Raw genomic sequence first — 13,807 nt, forward strand, 5'->3', positions numbered from 1 at the left:
ACAAACTATAGCTTGAAAAACTGGTTTAAGTTCAGGCAGCAAGAAGAGGGGCCAGGAGGTGAGGTGAGGTGAGGCAGGCGCCACTGCCAGGAAGGAAAGTGGCCTTCCCTAGCAGTGCTGCTGAGTGGCTATCAGATTCGGCAATACAGAAGCTGTTGGTGACAAAAACAAGAACAGTTTCAGAGTGAGAAAACAGGTGTCAGATTGGAGCAGGTAAAGAGTGAACAGAAGTGGGAGAGAGAACTGGTTGGAAATGGAAACAAGGGGTTTAAACTGACTTTTCACTTTATCTATGAAGTTTCATTTATTTAAAACTCAGGAAGAGGCTGGGCACGGTGGCTCACACCTGTAATCCCAGCACTTTGGGAGGCCAAGGCAGGCAGATCACCTGAGGTCAGGAGTTTGAGACTAGCCTCACCAACGTGGAGAAATCCCATCTCTACTTAAAAAAAAAAAAAAAAAAAAATTAGCTGGGCATGGTGGCACATGCCTGTAATCCCAGCTACTTGGGAAGCTGAGGGAGGAGAATCGCTTGAACTCAGCAGAGGCTGCAGTGAGCGAGATCGTGCCACTGCACTCCGGCCTGGGCAACAAGTGCAAAACTCCATCTCAAAAAAAAAAAAACAAAAAAACAAAAAAAAAAAACCAAAACACGCAGGAAGAAGAATATCAATGTTATGAACCTCTTGAGAAGACGTAACAGCATTTCTGTGACATTTCAGCCAAAAATGCATAACCTCAATTGTGAGAAAACACTAGACAAACTGAAATTGAGGAGACATTCTCCAAAATAATGTATTAATAATCTTCATAAGTATAAAGATTATAAATAACAAAAGAATTGTAACAGGTTGAAAATGACTAAAAAATAGCCAATGCAATGTTGAGATCTAGCTAAATCTTGAGACAGAATGAAAAAAAGCATGTGTGGGAAAACTTCTGAAATTCAATTCAGGTCATAGTTCAGTTATTATTATTTTTAAGATGGAGCTGCACTCTGTTCCCAGTTGCCCTGGCTGGAGTGCAGTGGCGAGATCTCTGCTCACTATAGCCTCCACCTCCTGGGTTCATGCAATTGTCCTGCATCATGCTCCCAAGTAGCTGAGACTATAGGCATTCGCTTCCAAGCCTGACTAATTTTTGTATTTTTAGTAAAGACAGGGTTTCACCCTATTCGTCAGGCTGGTCTCAAACTCCTGACCTCAAGTGATCTGCCCACCTCGGCCTCCCAAAGTGCTGGGATTATAGGCGTTTAGTTATTATCATCATTGCATCAATGTAAATGTCCTGGCTTTGACCATTGCACTGTGGTTATGTGAGATGTTCACATTATGAAAGGTGGGTGAGGGGTACATGGGAAGTCTCTGTACTATTCTTGAAATTTTTTTTTAAGTCTAAAATTGGTATGAAATAAAAGTTAAAAATAAATTCATATAAAAAAGACTGAAATCAAGCAATATGACAAAATAAGTGACTAATTCTGCACAGTGAGAATAAAGGTGTTTACTATATTGCTCTTTATACTTTCCCAGGCTTTCAAACCTGTCTTCCAAAAAAGGAGACGGGGAAATGAGAAAGCAGAGGCAGGAGATACCACTGCCAGAAATCTTGTGGCACAGGAAGCAGGGACGGGGTGGGGCCAAGGAGATCAAGAGGCAAGTGACCAGTTTATTATTTCTCAAGATTCTGTGGGGTGACTGGGGTTCATCCGGATGGCAGAGCAGCTGAGAAGAAACAGCCAATGAGCTGGGCACGGTGGCTCACGCCTGTAATCTCAGCACTTTGGGAGGCCGAAGCGGGTGAATCACGAGGTCAAGAAATCGAGACCATCCTGGTCAACATGGTGAAACCCTGTCTCTACTAAAAATACAAAAAATTAGCTGGGCATGGTGGCGCGTGCCTGTAATCCCAGCTACTCAGGAGGCTGAGGTAGGAGAACTGCCTGAACCTAGGAGGCAGAGGTTGCAGTGAGCTGAGATCGTACCATTGCACTCCAGCCTGGGTAACAAGAGCGAAACTCCATCCCAAAAAAATAAAGAAAAAGAAACAGCCAATGAAAACGGGGAGAGGAAGGCACAAGAGATGAAGGGACAGGTCAGAAAGTCAGACCCAAAAGACAAGTGGTGAGCTCAATGTGCAGCCCAGGGAAGGGCAGCCCTTCACGGTCAGTGGAAGACACGGGTACAGATACAGAGGGTTTACAGGGCAGACAGAGGAGAGAAGCGGCGGCCAGGGAGTGAGGTGATACTGCTTGCCCAGGGCAGGAACAGAGAGGTTTGAAGAAAAAAGAAGGCTCTGAAACAGACCTCTTGGCTCAGGAAGTCAAACCTTCTAGAGAAACTCAGCAGGCTCCCCAGCAGTGGTGTGTGCCCACCAGAGACTTGGCCCCATAACTTAAGATGAAGCCCTGCCAATGATGGACTTTTCCTCTAACAATGTTCAGCTGCTTGGGTGCAGCACAAAGAAGGCAAGTGGTTGGCCGGGTTTGGCAAGGGTGGGGTTTTAGTCCAGCAGAAGGCCAGTGGAGACAGAGAGCTGAGAATGTGTGGAAGGCAAGGCTCATGATGGCAGAGTGTGGTTCTTCAGCTGGGCAAGGTGAATGTGGGATGGAGGGCTGAAGGAAAGCTAGGAATCGGCAGTGTCTGGATCAGAGGTCTTGGTGGCAGTCACGGAGCTATAGCGCCATGGTGCCAAAGTGAACTAGGAGGTCAGCAGACGGGTTGTTGAAACTGGCAAGTCAGAGAGGTAAAACTTCTGGCACTAAAGTCTGGGGCACATCCATGAGTGGATGATGGAAGAGGAATTGAAGGAAAAGGTTGTTAGTGGATAAGGAAGATACAGAGCCCAGAGAATGACAGCAGTAACCAAAACAGGCTCAGAGGCTAAGCCGTGGACTAAAACCTTCACCAAGGGATGACAGCCGTCAGGAGGGCTACAGCCACTGGTGTGAGCCTCAGAAAACTGGGTTTTCAACACAAGAGACGTGGCGAACAGGAATGAGGAAGGAGCAAGAAGACATCAACCCCCCTAGTGGCCGTGAGGTACTTGGGAAGTGAATGAAGAAACCTCCTCCTCCGAAGAAGGCTGCAGGGCAGGGGGATCTCCGGACAGCAGGGCTTGGAGAAGGCCAGTTAGTGGAGGAAACGTTCAGAAGAGCAGGCTCTGCAGACCAACAATGGCAACTTAAAAGGGCTCACGTAAAAAGACAAAACCAATTCCTCCACTCTGACAACCAACTCCTAACTCAAATCTCTGCTGTTTCTTGGTAGCCCCTGAGGAGGAAGAAGTGGTGTTGCTGTGACTGAAGGGTCACCTGAGTGAGGGCATCTGAGCCTGATAGGAGAAATGGACAACAGTGTGTACTGGCAGGCAAGGGAATAATGTCCGAGACATCCACTGGAAGTAGCCACCACCAGCCTTCAGCAATTCTTCACTGTGTCCTGCTCTGTACCCGCTGCTATAGTGGCAGTGGGACAGCAGGAAGCAGAAAGAGCCTGCTTTGAGTTCGGCATCTCATGAAAGCAGACAATCACATAATTCTGAAAATTTACAGCCATAGAAAGTGCAAAAGGGCTGGGTGCAGTGGCTCGTACCTGGAATCCCAACACTTTGGGAGCCCGAGGTGAACGAATCACCGGAGATCAGGAGTTCAAGACCAGCCTGACCAACATGGCGAAACTGTCTCTACTAAAAGTACAAAAATTAGCTGGGTGTGGTGGCACACACCTGTAGGCCCAGCTACTCAGGAGGCTGAGGCACGAGAATTGCTCAAACCTGGGAGGTAGAGGTTGCAGTGAGCCAAGATAACGCCACTGCACTCCGGCCTGGGCAACAGAGCAAAATTCGGTCTCAAAAAGAAAGAAAGTGAGCTGGGCAGCCAGGTGCGGTGGCTCACACCTATAATCCCAGCATTTTGGGAGGCTGAGGTGGGCGGATCACGAGGTCAGGGGTTCGAGACCAGCCTGACCAACATGGTGAAACCCCATCTCTTCTTAAAAATACAACAATTAGGCCAGGTGCGGCGGCTCACGCCTGTAATCCCAGCACTTTGGGAGGCCGAGGCGGGTGGATCACGAGGTCAAGAGATCGAGACCATCCTGGTCCACATGGTGAAACCCCGTCTCTACTAAAAATACAAAAAATTAGCTGGGCATGGTGGCGCATGCCTGTGATCCCAGCTACTCAGGAGGCTGAGGCAGGAGAATTGCCTGAACCCAGGAGGCGAAGGTTGCGGTGAGCCGAGATCGCGCCATTGCACTCCAGCCTGGGTATCAAGAGCGAAACTCCGCCTCAAAAAAAAAAAAAACAACAATTAGCTGGGCATGGTGGTGCACACCTGTAATCTCAGCTACTTGGGAGGCTGAGGCAGGAGAATTGCTTGAACCAAGGAGGCAGAAGTTGTGGTGAGCCGAGAGCATGCCATTGCATTCCAGCCTGGGCAACAGAGCGAAACTCTGTCTCAAAAGAAAAAAGGAAAGAAAGTGGGCCAGGTGTGGTGGCTCACACCTGTATTCCCAGCACCTTGGAAGGCTGAGGTGGGCAGATCACGAGGTCAAGAAATTGAGACCATCCTAAAATGGCAGAAACTCTGTCTCTACTAGAAATGCAAAAATTAGCCAGGCATGGTGGCAAGCGCCTGTAGCCCCAGCTGCTCAGGAGGCTGAGGCAGGCGAATCGCTTGAACCCAGGAGGCAGAGGTTGCAGTGAGCCAAGATTACAACATGGCGCACCCCAGCCTGGAGACAGAGCAAGAGTGCATCTCAAAAAAAAAAAAAAAAAAAAAGAAAGTGAGTGCGAAGGGCTGGGTGCAGTGGCTCACACCTGTAATCCCAGCACTTTGGAAGGCTGAGGGAGGCAGGTAGATTGCTTGAGCTCTGAAGTTCAAGATCAGCCTGGAAAACATGGCAAAACCTCATCTCTAGGAGAAATAGAAAAAATTAGCCAAGCATGGGGGCATGCACTTGTAGTTCCAGGTACTTGGGAAGCTAGGCAGGAGGATCGTTTGAGTCTAGGACATAAAGGCTTCAGTGAGCCGAGGTTGTGCCACTGCACTCCAGCCTGAGTGACAAAGTAAAACCCTGTCTCAAAAAAAGAAAAGAAAAGAAAATGAAAGTGCAAAGAAGCGCATGGTGCTGTGAAATGAAAGCCCCAATGTTGTCTAGAAAGCCAGGAGGGGCCCTGTGGAAGAAGCCCCAGCTAGAGCTAGCGGGTGGGAACAGGTGAAGGCCTGGGGCCAGCAGGCAGAAAAGGCATCTGCAAAGGCCCAGGGTCAGGGGGAAAAACTCACAGGGTTTAGGACAACCTGGCTGAAGGGAATAAGGGGTAGGGGCAGTAGGTTGTGAGCTGAGGCTGGAAATGTCAGCAGGGGTCAGACCACGAGGACCTGGGAGCCAAAGGTCCCTTAACCCGGCCGGAGGTGCGGAGTGAGCGTGGAGGAATCTTAAAACAAGGGGTGAACACGAGCAGGTCAGCAATTCAAAAAGATGACTCTGGCAACGATAGAGAGAATGGTTTCTGGGATACAAGAGGAGAAGTAGGCAGATCTAAGGTGTGGTTCAAAGGCAACATCAACTGAACTCATGGTTGGGATGCTGGGGAGAGTGAGAGCAAGATCTTGGGGATAATGTCCTGCTTTCTGGCCTGGGAACTAATTGGCAGAGTGGCCGAAAAAGGAAGATCGCCAGAAAGGACTGGATTTTGATTGTGCCGTTGCAGGAAGTGAAGAGACCACGTGTGCGGTGTGGGACACGGCGAGTTGGAGGGGCATACGAGACATCCGAGGAGAGACTGCTACCCGATGGCGTTAGTTCCAAGATGGGGTCATGGCTGGAGGAAAAATGTAGTGCCGCTTTGTCCTATATATGAGGTGAATGAGGGAGAGAGGACAACATGAGAAGAGGGCCTACAGTCACATCACGGGGCGACCAAGCATGCAGACAGCCAGAGCTGTACTTTGTGTCTCTATGTCATGGCTGCCCCAGGGAGGAAACATTTCAAAAGGGAGGCAGTCGTGTAAAATGCTACTGAGAAGTCAAAATAAAATGAGAACTGAAAAGTACTTCGGATTTAGCATCACAGAAGTCCTACATCACAGTGATCCAACATTTCCAGTTACCAGGATGTCCAAAGGTCTATGCACAAAGGGCTGAGAATGTTGACAACAGAAGGTCAAACACTTCCCACTCAAGGACTTCCCAATCACTGTCACTCCAGAGAGCACAAATTCTAGATCCTCTAGCAGGGACCCCAGAGCAGGACACATGCAAAACAAGACGCTGAAATGTGTGGAAAAAATATTGGCACTTTCATTCCTTTTTTATCTCAACTGTTTTAATGTCTAGTTCTTTTTTTTTTTTTTTTTTTTTGAGACAAGAGTTTTCGCTCTGTCATCCAGGCTGGAGTGCAGTGGTGTGATCTCAGCTCACTGCAACCTCTGCCTCCCAGATTCAAGCAATTCTTCTGCCTCAGCCTCCCAAGTACATGGAATTATAGACACCCACCATCATGCCTGGCTAATTTTTGTGTTTTTAGTAGAGACAAGGTTCCGCCATGTTGGCCAGACTGGTCTCAAACTCCTAACCTTAAGTGATCCTCCCGCCTAGGCCTCTCCAAGTGCTGGGATTACAGGCATGAGCCACCATGCCCGGCCTATTTCTTGATCATTTAAATAATCAATATACAATTGGTAAAACTGGTGTGGTGATGTGTGTGTATATCTATGTCGTAGATCTACATATGTGGGGCGTGTGTGTGCACATGCACTCTTTTCTGTGAGACTGCACATAATGGCAGAAATGCTTAAAAGCTGCTTCTTCTGGAGCATGCAGACCAGTGCCCCAGACCCCTGCTTCTGAGCCTCCATGCGTCAGTGCCCTCGGCCTCAAGCCATCTGCACATGTGCGTTTCAGAGAGTGGGGACACATTCTCTAAGTCTAGGAAGAAGCCTTTCCAACTTGGGTATCATGCATAGGAAACAACACTGCTGCTTACCCAGGGAAAAAGGGTGGCCACCAAAACCACTGGGCAGTGACTTGCTTCCTGATGGGAAGTGTGAGAACAGCCAAAAGGGGGTGAGAAAGACATTGCAACCGCGGCAGCCAGGGCCCCCACATCAGGTACCACACACGAATGGTCCCCTGGCTGCCATCTCGCAGAATCCCAATGCTGTTTCGATTGCCATAAAGACACCAGACTTCCACAGTCTACACTGTCAGGAGGAATGAGGAATACCCACTGTTCATTCAGCCTGCATGAGCTGGTTTCTGAGAGAGACACCAAGAGCCCCTCCTCGTAGAAAGATAGGTCAGGGTTTTCCAAGGGTAGGTAAGACACTGCCAAGCCCTGGAGTAGCAAAGGGTGGCTAACACCAGTTCACATCTCACACAGATGCAGAGGGACTGAATTACTTACTTGAAATTCATTTTCTTTCTGAGCTTGTTCGGATCCCTCTTTATTACAGGACCTCTATGAATGAGAAAAAGGAAACACTTCTGGTGAGATGGGGAACACTGAGCAGACACGAACTTTGCAACCACCAGTATCGTCAGGGTTTACAAAACATCACAGATCTTTAAGGAGGGTTTCTCAGCCCATCGATGTGACGGGCAGCATCTAATGCACCAGCAGCCTTCAGCACTAGTACCAACGCCTTAGAAAGTGCTTCATTGCTTTATGAGAAAAGGGATGTGCCGGTGAGACCCGATAGCTGCACGTCTCACAGCTGCCCCATGTACCTTTCACAATTTCATTGTTAGAGGAAAGTCAATAGAGTGCACTCTTCCAATCAGGCCTTCTAAAGACAAGCGGTCAGGCTGAGTCTCTCACCAATTTAGCTACGTGGTTCTTTCAAGTCAACCTGCAAGAACAGGGAATGTAAACATGCCTGTGGACAGCCCTGGTCAGCACAGAACTCGGACAGAGAAAAAAGCACTGTGCAGGCAGGAAGCCTGGCACAGAATCTGTGCAGACATGCCCTGCCGACTTGCCACTTTCCCGGACTAACCCTTCTAGTTCAGCCAGTCATCAGCTCAAGCTGAACTGTTCCTCCACCATACAGAGGACTCTGTGAATTTAATAAAGTCTCTAAAATGATTTCATATATTAATATATTAAGAAATACTTTTATATCACTTTCCTCAATGAAATTGCAAATTATTACTAACCAGGATTCTAGCAATTGCAACATATTACATCATTAACTACCATAAACAACTCTTAGGCTACATTCTTTCTTCATGGCAAAGATCCTATCTTTTAAGAGCAACCCCCCCACCCCAAATGCTTTAAAATCTTTCATACTATCTTTAATAAGGGAATGGGGAAATGTAAAGTCAGAAACTTGTCTCATGTCAAACTTTTATATACAAATACTGCCTCTAAAAATGTTACTTGTTACAATTAAACTAAGTCTGCTTAAGCCAGACACAAAAGGAAACCCATAAAGAAAATCTCTTTAAAAAAATTTAAGGTAACAGATTCTTGAATATCCCAAGAAAAACATACCTTTCCATTCCACAGCTTTATCAAAAATACCTGTACCAAGGGTGGAAAGTGTGGACAGGAAAAAAAATGCCACGTTAAGCAACACCAGCTACTCTAGCACCAATCAAAAACCTAGTGATTTAAAGCAATCACTCATCCATCACACACTGAAATAACATTCCAGACGTTTTAATGCGTGTTTTGTATAAACATTACATGTTCTATCTTACTCAATACAAAAGTAAACAAAATAATAAGTATCCATGTTCATGAATCTATTTGCAAAAGGCTCTGAACATTTGCACTGATACATACTCAATATATTTAGCATACAGTTAAGTACATTTGGTACAAAGTACAGAAAGTACAAATGGGGATTTATGATATTTTCATTTGTGTAATCTGCAGTTCTCTGATGAAAAGATGTTACAGGTTAAATCCCGTTACAATGAAAGCTATACAAACAGAAAAACTACAAAATACTTTCAGATCTTTGCTGATAATTTGACATACAACATGATAAACCCTGGAAAGCTTCGCTTCACCCCTAATTCCAAATACTCTTATGACTGCATCATTACCTTAGACTCTGCTTGGTGGTCGCCTCTTCCAAGTGGTCGGTAAATTCCTAATGAATAGGGACTGCATCTTTTATTTATGATTAATCTTCTCCCAGAGCACCAAGCAAATCCTGATGCCCACCACACTTTTCAGGCTGCATGAATAAATGAACACTCTGGCACTGTGAAGCAGAAGGCAAGTGAGCTCAAGGAGCTGCCTGGTGCCATGCAGCCAACCAGCGATAGCAAATTCCCATCCATGGTCTCAGTAACAGGGAAGCTGGATGTGGGTTAATTAGAAATGCCCCTTCAAAAGTCCTTGTACTAGCCGGGCGCGGTGGCTCAAGCCTGTAATCCCAGCACTTTGGGAGGCCGAGGCGGGTGGATCACGAGGTCAAGAGATCGAGACCATCCTGGTCAACATGGTGAAACCCCGTCTCTACTAAAAATACAAAAAAAATTAGCTGGGCATGGTGGCACGTGCCTGTAATCCCAGCTACTCAGGAGGCTGAGGCGGGAGAATTGCCTGAACCCAGGAGGCGGACGGAGGTTGCGGTGGGCCGAGATCGCACCATTGCACTCCAGCCTGGGTAACAAGAGTGAAACTCCGTCTCAAAAAAAAAAAAAAGTCCTTGTGCTTTTTTCCTCAAAGAATTTTAAGAATTTTAAAAAAGGTCTACAATCTGATATATTACCTATTAATACTTTGCAATATAAGCTTTAAGACAAATAAGAAAGTCAGCTATTCTGAAATGGTTGTAACGGGATTTGACCTGTACACAATTCTAAATGACTATGGTTATTCCTATGCTGTTGTTACTCTAACTGTATCATCTTAGAGAGATACAGTTAATGGGTTATTTAAGCCATCAGAAGTCCCTTTCCCTTGTCTAACGGTGCTCTCAAAAGCAAGATACTTCATCCAAAGTTAAAAATTGGCTGAGTTTCCAAGGCCTTTCCTTTTTCACGTATTGGCACTATAACTGGAAGTAAATTCCATAATAATCTCTCCTGCCCACTCCCTCACTCCTCCCCTAGATGAATTCATCACTTATACCATAAGAGCACCATTATGAAGGCAAGATGGACTTCTGCAATATCCAGCCCTCTGTTCTGTTTCCTCAGTACAGAATGTTCAGGCTCCCTAAGTCCTATATGTAAGAAGTTTAAGACCAGGAAATCTCAAACCAAGTGGATATTCAAGGAAAAGTTAAGAGAAGAATTTTTTTATTCAGGAAGACAGGAAGTTAATATTGGTGCTGAGCCCAATGGTTCATGCCTGTAATCCCAGTACGTTCGGAGGCTGAGGGAGGTGGATTATTTGAGGTCAGGAGTTCAAGATCAGCCTGGCCAACATGGTGAAACCCCGTCTCTACTAAAAATACAAAAAAAATTTGCTGGGCATAGTGGTGTGTGCCTGTAATCCCTGCTACTCAGGAGGCTGAGGCAGGAGAATCCGCTGAACCTGGGAAGTAGAGGTTGCAGTGAGCTGAGATCATGCCATTGTACTCCAGCCTGGGCAACAAGAGCAAAACTCCAACTCAAAAAAAAAAACCATATATATGTATATGTATATATTTGGGAATCTGAGATTTTACTTTAGTGACATAAATTCAAACTCATTTGAAGCAGATATTAAAATACATTGTATAAATATTTAGTATGAATGACATCAAACTTTTCTAACAAGTTAATATGACATCAAACTTTTCTCTAACGAGTTAAAAATTATCCTCTGTAAGTTATAAAACAAAACTAAGCTTTTTACATTTATTAGAAATTCGAACACTGGTTATTTAAGTAATTATTAGATTGTTTTAATGTGAACATTATCATGGTCATTTTTTTAAAATCATGTTTTATAGATACAGACTGAAATATTTACAGAAGAAATAATACAATATCTGGAATCTGCTTCAAGATAACCCTGAGGGAGTAAATGAGGGAAAAGATGGAAGAAGACTGGCCATGAAGGGAAGATGAAGAATGGACACTGGGAGTTCATTATAGTCTTCTACTTTAGGGTATATCTAAAATTCTCTATAATGAAAACTTCTGAAAAATAAACATTAAGATTGGGTGCAGTGGCTCATGCCTGTAATCCCAGCACTTTGGGAGGCCAAGGCAGCTGGATCACCTGAGGTTAGGAGTTTGAGACCAGCCTGGCCAACATGGCGAAACCCTGTCTCTAATAAAAAATACAAAAATTAGCCAGGCATGGTAATATATGCCTGTAATTCCCGCTACTAGGGAGGCTTAGGCAGGAGAATCACTTGAACCTGGGAGGCAGAGATTGCAGTGAGCTGAGATCATGCCACTGAACTTTAGCCTGGATAACAGAGTGAGACTCTGTCTCAAAAAATAATTAAAAAAATAAACACTGGGCCAGGTACGGTGGCTCAAGACTGTAATCCCAGCACATTGGGAGGCCGAGGCGGGTGGATCACGAGGTCAAGAGATCAAGACCAACCTGGTCAACATGGTGAAACCCCGTCTCTACTAAAAATACAAAAAATTAGCTGGGCATGGTGGTGTGTGCCTGTAATCCCAGCTACTCGGGAGGCTGAGGCAGGAGATTTGCCTGAACCCAGGAGACGGAGGTTGCGGTGAGCTGAGATCGCGCCATTGCACTCCAGCCTGGGTAACAAGAGCGAAACTCCGTCTCGAAAAAAATAAAAATAAAAAAAATAATAAACACTGAAATTTCAAGAACTAAGAAATCAGAATGTCTCAACTCTGCCTAAGACACCCAACTCCATAAATATACTGAAAACCACTCATTTCTATACTTTAAATGGGTAAATCATATGTTACAAACCAAAATAAAAACCTCACACAACAATGAAAAATATATACAAAAAAAAATTGCTTCTGGCTTCCTGTCACCTTTAAAAAAAAAAAAAAGTGGAGCCTGGGTCTCAATCTGTGTCTCAGATTTGAGTGCACTGGCAGGAATAGGGCTCACTGCAGGTCTCAATCTTCCCAGCTCAAGCAATCCTCCTGTCTTAGCCTCCCAAATAGCAGGACCACCACAACTGGCCTTTCTTTTTTTTCTTGCAGAAATGGGGTCTTACTATGTTACTCAGGCTGGTCTTGAACTCCTGAGCTTAAGTGATCCTCCCGCCTCAGTCTCCCAAAGGGCTGGGATTATAGGCATGATCTACCATGACCAGCGTAAAAAGATTTTTTGATTGGCCAAGAACTTTTAAATTTAAGATCTAAATTCCCGCAAGTCTAAATTATATTAGCTAGGGAACAAAATAAGAAAATAGAGGACTTTCATTTTTACTTTAAATACTTCTATACTTGCCGGGCGCGGTGGCTCAAGCCTGTAATCCCAGCACTTTGGGAGGCCGAGGCGGGCGGATCACGAGGTCAAGAGATCGAGACCATCCTGGTCAACATGGTGAAACCCCGTCTCTACTAAAAATACAAAAGTTAGCTGGGCATGGTGGCGTGTGCCTGTAATCCTAGCTACTCAGGAGGCTGAGGCAGGAGAATTGCCTGAACCCAGGAGGCGGAGGTTGCGGTGAGCCAAGATCGTGCCATTGCACTCCAGCCTGGGTAACAAGAGCGAAACTCCATCTCACAAAAAAAAAAAAAAAAAATACTTCTATACTTGAAAAAGTGCTTAAAAGCATGTATTATTTTGATAATAAATACATTTGGTACAAGGTTTCAAATGTTACTTTTCTTTTTCTTTTTTTTTTTTTTTGAGACGGAGTTTCGCTCTTGTTACCCAGGCTGGAGTGCAATGGCACGATCTCGGCTCACCGCAACCTCCGCCTCCTGGGTTCAGGCAATTCTCCTGCCTCAGCCTCCTGAGTAGCTGGGATTACAGGCACGCGCCACCATGCCCAGCTGATTTTTTGTATTTTTAGTAGAGACGGGGTTTCACCATGTTGACCAGGATGGTCTCGATCTCTTGACCTCGTGATCCACCCGCCTCGGCCCCCCAAAGTGCTGGGATTACAGGCTTGAGCCACCGCGCCCGGCCAAATGTTACTTTTCTAACAAAATTGTATTTTTGGCCAGGCATAGTGGCTCACACCTGTAATCCCAGCACTTTGGGAGGCTGAGGTGGGCAGATCACCTGAAGTCAGGAGTTCAAGACCAGCCTGGCCAACATGGTGAAACCCCCTCTCTACCAAGAATATAAAAAATTAGCTGGGCATGGTAGTGGGCGCCTGTAATCCCAGCTACTGGAGAGGCTGAGGCAGGAGAATCACTTGAACCTGGAAGGTAGAGGTTGCAATAAGCCAAGATTGTGCTATTACACTCCAGCCTGGGTGACAGAGCAAAACTCTGTCTCAAAAAAAAAAAAAAATTACATTTTAAGGCTTTGGGTTTTTGTTGTTGTTTTGGGTTTTGTTTTTTGTTTGTTTGTTTTTGCCTTTTGGTTTTGTTTTGTGTTTGAGACAGAGTCTTGCTCTGTCATCCAGGCTAGAGTGCAGTAGTGCGACCTTAGCTCAATGCAACCACCACCTCCTGGGTTCAAGTGATTGTCCCACCTCAGCCTCCTGAGTACCTGGGATTACACAGGTGTGAGCCACCATGCCTGGCTAATTAGGCCTTCTATTTTAAATAAGACTATGAAAAGTAGTACACTATGTTCGTATTATAGAGCATTGGTTTTCAAAATGTTCTATTTCATACTTTAAAAATAAAATGGGCCAGGCTCAGTGACTCATGCCTGTAATCCTGACACTTTGGGAGGCCATGGTGGGCGAATCACGAGGTCAAGAGATCGAGACCATCCTGGCAGG

General features: G+C 45.5%; 1 protein-coding gene across 6 annotated transcripts in view; it reads right to left on the reverse strand.

Annotated features, from left to right (window-relative positions):
* CHKA (choline kinase alpha) overlaps positions 1 to 13,807 on the reverse strand; it is a 71,679-nt gene that overhangs the window by 26,133 nt on the left and 31,739 nt on the right. For 5 of the 6 annotated variants that reach the window (XR_012518222.1, XR_012518221.1, XR_005579808.2 and 2 more), the window contains exon 3: positions 7,411 to 7,464. Coding sequence is in view for 3 of the 6 variants with exons in the window: in XM_039470829.2 (XP_039326763.1) it covers positions 7,411 to 7,464 (54 nt within the window). In the remaining 3 variants the exon portion in view is untranslated. Of the gene's footprint in view, positions 1 to 7,410; positions 7,465 to 8,502; positions 8,533 to 13,807 lie in introns of all 6 variants that reach the window. The other variant, XM_039470831.2, reaches the window with a different exon arrangement.

Source organism: Saimiri boliviensis, chromosome 6 (genome assembly GCF_048565385.1).
Source record: "Saimiri boliviensis isolate mSaiBol1 chromosome 6, mSaiBol1.pri, whole genome shotgun sequence".
NCBI classification, from domain to species: domain Eukaryota; kingdom Metazoa; phylum Chordata; class Mammalia; order Primates; family Cebidae; genus Saimiri; species Saimiri boliviensis.